A 7,162-nucleotide genomic window follows, 5' to 3' on the forward strand; every position below is an offset into this window, starting at 1 on the left:
TTTTCTTTCATTTTTACCGTACTTTTTGCTGAGGTTATTAGAAATATCTTTTTCATTATTTTTTTATACACACGTATATATCTAGTATGTGATTATATATACCTACGTACATACTTTGAAAACATAATTTTTGTACATGCTTATTTGTATTATTTGTTGGCTATATTCATATTTAAATATAACTCTCATAAGTGAAGTTTGGAGTTTAATTACATCTGGTGAATTAATATTTTTTTAACTTTATTTTTTTTTTTTTTTTTTGAATTTTTCTTTCGACTTCGCTTTAATTGCATATTTTAACAACCTTTCTTAGATACCTTGATACTTAGATTTATGATTCGTGAATTTTTATTTCCCGTTTGAATTTTGGATTTTTGGATATTTTTTCGTTCGGAAGGCGAGTATTGTTCGGCCCTTTTGGAAACAGTTTGCTTTTCCGGTTTTAAATCATTATTATTTTTGATTTTAGTTGAATTATTTACTTGAACTTTCATTTATATTTTTGTTAAGTGAATTTTTGAATCCTTGGGTTCGTGGTGAATTTCTTAAAATTTTTTTTTTTATTTTTGTTATATTCATTCCTTAGTTTTTTCTACCCAAGAAATTTTGAAGTTTTTCTTCGGTTCTTTTTATATTTTCTTATTTTTAATCGGTATTCCGATCTCTTTTTAATTTTACCCGAGCTTTTAAATTTTTGCTAGGTTTTCAGCATTCAATAGCTTTCCGATTTCATTTAATATTTTTACGGAAATTTTATTTAAATTTGATTTGAAGTTTAAATCTGATTTTTTTTTTTATTTTTTATACTATATATAAATATATTTAGTTTTATTTAGCTCTTTCTGATGGTTTGGGCGTTTTTTTGGTCGTTTGAATAATTTCTTCGTTTCAATTTCTATTGTTAATCCTTGAATTTTTACTGAATTTTATAGCCTTTTCATTCTATTTTTTTTTTCTTCGGTATTTTTTTATTCTGATTTTTTTTTTTTGGTCTTACAAGTTAGTTTTGGATTCACAAGTTTCAATTAATTTATTTTTGTGAAGCGGTCTGTGTATGAGACGTGCGTTAGTGCGTTTAGTTGAGTGAATGGAAGAACGTGAAGAAGAAGAGCGACTGATTCCAGGTGGTTTAGGACTGCTAAATTCAAACCGCAGAGTTACTCGAAGTGTAGCACGAAGCTTAGAGAATCAAGTGGTAGGGTCCCTATTTACACAAATTGATAATGGTGTGCCATATCCTGTTGACTTTGTGCCTACAGATTATCTTAACCGTTGTGCAGCGCGTATCTTTGGGACGTCAACGCAAGAAGCGCCGCGCCCACCTCTAGTTAGGGTTACTCAAGAGGTAGCACTGAACGCTACGGATAATAGCTTGACTTTTTCGCAGAAGATTGAAGAATTGATGCAAATGTCTGAGGAGGAGCAGCAGCCAGGGGGGAATATGCAGTCAGACGGTCAAGAACCGGGGGGTTCGAAGTCGAATGATGGTGGACCAAGTTCCACATCCGTCAGTGTCGAACAGCTGAGCCGGTTAATGGCAATGATGGCACAACAAGGTGACCTGATGGCTCAATGTACGAATGAGATCCGCCACATACGAGAAAATGTTGTGACTTTAAATAATAGAGTAGGTGAGGTAGAGACCTCGATGCAGGGAAACGGTAATAGACCGGTGATGGTTTCCACACCAGAAACCCGACGCGATACAAATGGTGAAAGGATCAATGGAGCAGAGGAGCAGAATGCCAGTCACCCGCGCACACATAATGAAAGTAGAAATAGGAAAATCGATTTAGACAAATGGCACGTAAAATTTGATGGTACTGGCAAAGGTATGACGGTGGAAAGCTTCATTTTTCGTATAGAAAAGATGAGGGAGCAGTATGGCATCAGCTACCACCAGTTATTCACCGACTTCCACTGCATAGTCACCGGCAGCGCCTTGAAGTGGTATTGGTAGGTGCTCGAAGACCACGCTGATGAACCTGACTTTGGTTACTTCGAGCTGAAGGCCGAACTGCTGAACCACTTTAGGACTGCCGAGTCGGACTATGAGATTATCAGAGAAATCATGGAGAGGAAACAACTGCCCCAAGAATGCTTTGAAGATTTTTATAGCGATGTACATAATTTAACTTTTCGTCTCAGGAAGAGGATCCCCGAACAGGAGCTTGTCAGCATAATTAGAAGCAATCTCAAACCATACCTGTCAAATTTAACCTACGCTTCGAAAATTAGCACATTAGCTGAACTCAAATCTGAGTGTAAACGAGCCCAAAAAGTCAGTAAGGAAAATAGGAGTAGGCCTAAACCAATAAGTGAAGTAGAGTTCAATTATATGAAATGTGAGGCGTCACTAGATAGAAGCGTAGAGGCGATAGGTAGGGCACAGTGCAATAAGACACAACCACCAGTGGTAGCTAGTAAGAAGTCGTCATCGTTCGTTAGTCCAGATGTCAGTGCAGAGGTCCAGAAGTCTTCGATTAACTCCTTTTGTCCGTCCCCGTTTCACCTAATGTTGTGTTTCTCTTGCGGTATGCCTGTAGATTATTATGTCAAGAACCCCGTAGAGTCCCGTAATAAATGTAAGTGTTCATTCCACGATATGGTCTGTTTCGCGTGTGGTGGTAGTTCGTCGTTTTGTGTATTTAAGCCTAGTCAGGGAAACCAGAAACTGGCGGAGTTGTCCGGGAACTTGCGCCAGGAAAAGGAGCTCCCGGATCCAACGCAGTGAAAGTTCTTAAACGAGAGGTAGAGAATAAGGCAAAGGAGCAGAAAGAAATGTCAGCAAACCAGGTAGGAAAAAGCTTGCATCAGAGAAAGCTGGAATATGAGGAGGCGCGTAGACGCATCTTTCGTGAGGAAATTCTTCAGAAAAAGAAAATGAGAAACTATAAAAAGATCGAGAAAATGCGAGCAAAGAAGAAGTATATTAAAAGAATATGTCGCAAGATAATCTCAACAATCGTTACGATTAAAGGAGACAACAGGTTCTTCGCCAAAACAAAAATAGGAGATCAGGTAGTATTAGCGTTATTGGATTCAGGAGCAGGGGCTAGTTGCCTGGGCAGGAATCCTGACAAGCTTCTGGAGGGCAAAGAAAGTATTATACTACCTATTAAGGGGCAGAATATCCGCACCGCGAACGGTGGAGAAACTGCGGTGGTGGGTGTTATTACTCTCCCCGTCTTGTGGGATAATATAACGCGAGATTTAGAGTTCTTGATCGTACCTGGCTTGCAACAAGAAGTTTACTTAGGTATAGATTTTTGGAAGGCGTTTGATATGAGTGTTGTTAGTAGAGGAGTGCCTGCGAGTGTGAATGGTGCTGGTGTTTCAGAGCTTGTACCCGCCGAAGGAGACCTCACCTTCGACGCAGTGCAGCATGCCTTGACTCACGATCAAACTGTAGCATTAGAGCGTGTGAAGGCTCATTTCCCGTCTTTCGCTGTGTTCGGACTAGGCAAGACAGATAAAGAGGAACATGTAATAGAAGTGACCAACGAGAACCTCCCAGTAAAGCAGAGGCACTACCCAATATCCCCAGCTATTCAGAAACTTGTTTATAATGAATTAGATCGGATGCTTGAGATGGGAGTAATAGAAGAGTCCAACAGTAGTTGGAACTCGCCAGTTTCACTCGTTATAAAGGGGACGAAAAAGCGCCTCTGTCTGGACGCTCGCAAGGTAAACGAAAGGACCGTTAAAGACGCCTATCCACTGCCTTACATTGATGGTATCCTAAGCCGATTGCAGAATACTAGTTTCATATCTGCAATTGATTTAAAAGATGCATTCTGGCAAATACCGTTAGAGAAAAAGTCCAGGGAGAAAACGGCATTCACCGTACTAGGCCGACCGTTGTATCATTTCACGGTCATGCCATTTGGGTTGTGCAATGCAGCACAACGTATGTGTAGGCTCATGGACAAGGTCATACCCGCTAATCTTCGTGAATCTGTGTTTGTTTATTTGGATGACTTGCTTGTGTGTTCGGAAGATTTTGTGTCCCATTTGTCCTTATTAGAAAAAGTTGCTAAATGTCTCCGTGAAGCCAAACTTACAATAAACGTTGAAAAGAGCAAATTTTGTTTTAAGGAGGTAAGGTATCTTGGGTACGTCGTGGGCAAGGGTGCATCCGTACAGACGCGAGCAAAGTCGCAGCCATGAGGGATTTCCCGGAGCCACGAACCCCGAAGCAGCTCAGGCGGTTCCTGGGGATGACAGGGTGGTACCGGAGATTCATACAAGACTACGCGACGATAGCAGCTCCGCTGCACGACTGTCTCAAAAAGGACAGAGTAAACAAATTTACCATGACGGACGAGGCCAGAAGGGCGTTTAATCAGTTGAAAGAAAGCCTGATTTCGGCGCCAGTCTTGACACACCCCGACTTCAACAGACACTTTTATATACAATGTGACGCGTCAACGGACGGAGTGGGCGGGGTTTTATTTCAGTTAGACGACGACGGTAATGAGCGGCCAATAGCATACATTTCGGCCAAACTTAACAAAGCGCAGCGCAACTACAGTATTACGGAGCTAGAGTGCTACGCCGCAGTCCTGAGCGTCAAGCGATTTCGGCCGTATGTGGAGGGACTCCCTTTCACGGTTATAACTGACCACGCGAGTCTGAAATGGTTGATGAACCAAAAGGATTTGTCGGGAAGACTCGCGAGGTGGAGCTTAAAACTCCAGGCTTATGACTTTGAAATTCAGCATCGAAAGGGGTCTCAAAACGTCGTGCCAGATGCGCTGTCGCGGATGAACATGGAAGAGATAGCGGTAAAGGACCGAATGCTAGATGTATGCTTGGACTCGCCATTTTTCAACACAGACGAATACGAGGAGCTTAAAAAGACTGTGACCAACAACCACGACAGGCTACCCGAACTTTGTATATCGGACGGTTATGTATACAAACGGACACAATTTAATAGTGGGGATGACCTTCAGCAGGACCACGCCTGCAAACTCTGGGTGCCGACAGAGCTGCGCCGTGGGCTCCTAGAATCTTCGCATGACTCACCGTCTGTTGGTCACGGTGGACTTCATAAAACTTTGATGCGCCTAAGAGAAAAATATTATTGGCCCGGTATGGTAACCGACGTCCAAAATTATGTAAAAGCTTGCGAAATCTGTAAGGGCAACAAAACGCAAAACGCCTTCCACAAGGCATTAATGGGCAAACAGCGTGTCACTGAAAGGCCGTTTCAACGTTTATTCATTGACTTCATGGGTCCTTACCCCCGTACGTGTTGTGGAAATGTCTATGTGTTTGTGTGTTTAGATCACTTCTCGAAGTTCGTATTTTTAAAACCAATAAGAAAAGCCGCTGCTGCCGAAGTTATTAAGTTCTTAGAGAACGAAGTTTTCCACATTTTTGGTGTGCCAGAGTATATCCACTCGGACAACGGGAAACAATTTGTCTCGGACGTATTTAGGCAGTTCCTGGAAAAGTATGGTACGCAGCATAATAGGACTGCATTTTATGCACCACAAGCCAACGCAGCAGAGAGGGTTAACCGTTCCGTGCTACAAATCGTGAGGTCATATATTAAGGGCGACCAAAAGAATTGGGATAAGCACATTAGCGATGCCGCTTGCGCTCTCCGCAGTGCTGTGCATTCTGCGATCAATGATACCCCGTATCATGCAGTCTTCGGTATGCCTATGATACAGCATGCTGCATCATATGAGCTATACCGAAGACTGGGCGCGGTTAGAGATGCGGACTGCGAGGTCGGAATGGTGGCAGATAAAACACAGCTTATCCGAAATAAGATAGTGAAAGAATTAAAGCTAGCCCATGAACGGAGCAAGAAGACTTACAATACCAGAAGTCGAGAAGTGAAGTTTCAAATTGGACAAGTGGTGTACCGCCGAAACTTCAAACAGAGTTCACAAGTCGAAAACTACAACGCTAAACTTGCCCCAAAACAGGTTAAGTGCGTTGTATTGAAAATAATCGGAAATTCCATGTACGAACTTGGTGACTCTAGTGGCAAGAAGATCGGGGTATACCACGCTAAGGATATCTTTGTGGCATAGTGTATTTGGTTAGTTATGTTTTATGTTGCATGTCTAGTGTTGGAGACTGTTCGTGTTTGTTGTATAAGTAATGACTTGACTTACATAGATTTACCACCCAGTGTCATTAACTACTTGACTAGATATACGTGTATTTATATTTTTATTTTACTTCTTGACTAGATATATATGTATTTATATTTTTACTTGACTACTTGACATTCTATTTCGATATATTTCATAGTTACGGAAAATTTTTTATCTGTGATATTTACTTATTTCCTTGACTACTTATTTGGTTATTATCGTATTTTTTTTATTTTTGTTAATTACTTTTATTATTTTTTTTTATGATTTATTTATTTAATTATTTATTTATTTATTTATTTGGTTATTTATCAATCTGTGATATACGCATAAGTGGTAAAACTGTACGTAGACGTAGTAGTGACCTGTGACGTAGTTTGCATATGCAACAGCAGATACACCCACCCAGTGATGAGGCAGTTTAGAGTAAGAAAACTCATAAGCCCGGCTTGGTCGTGGGTCGAGGCCACACGTTGGACGGCACATAAGCAACAGGATGCGTTAGAATTTCTTTACGCGCACGCTCCATGGTTCGGTAAAGCAGTTGCGAGTACGTGTATGTGTAGGTTTGGACGGTTGAGAAAGATGAGTGATTAAATCGGGCGATCGGAGATTGAGTAGTTGAGGCATGAGTGACATCCTCGGCCATGTCGTACCCAATAAAATGCTACTAAGAAAGTCCGAGAAGTTTAATATCAAAGTTACGGTGCAGTAAAAAGGTTTCGCGAATAAGATCGTGTGAAGTTATATGTATAATAAAGTTACATACACATATTCATATAAGTGTTAACTGAAAGAAAAAAAAAAAACGGTGATTTTTAGTGACCCGTATCTACGGAGCAGTTACCAGGTATCGTTTGCAACTCCAGTTATCGGAATCCGAGGTAAGTGAACTTGAATATTTAGAAGAAATTATGGAAGAATAAAAGCCAGATGCAGGTTGGGAATATTTTTATAAAAGTAGATATATATATATATATTGTTTTTCTTCAAACGTTTCTTCGAAAATTACAAAGTTAAATCGTACTGATAACTACTCATAG

The 7,162-nt window shown here is 40.7% G+C and overlaps 1 protein-coding gene across 1 annotated transcript in view; it reads left to right on the plus strand.

The window, feature by feature from the left end:
* LOC118750173 overlaps positions 1–610 on the plus strand; it is a 20,965-nt gene extending 20,355 nt beyond the window's left edge. Inside the window, exon 2 of the mRNA XM_036484901.1 lies at positions 587–610. Coding sequence (XP_036340794.1) covers positions 587–610 — 24 coding nt within the window. The remainder of the gene's footprint in view (positions 1–586) is intronic.
* The last annotated feature ends 6,552 nt before the right edge of the window (positions 611–7,162 follow it).

The sequence above is a fragment of the Rhagoletis pomonella genome, unplaced genomic scaffold, assembly GCF_013731165.1.
Source record: "Rhagoletis pomonella isolate Grant_MI unplaced genomic scaffold, Rhpom_1.0 Rhpom_scaffold_00157, whole genome shotgun sequence".
Classification (NCBI taxonomy): Eukaryota; Metazoa; Arthropoda; class Insecta; order Diptera; family Tephritidae; genus Rhagoletis; species Rhagoletis pomonella.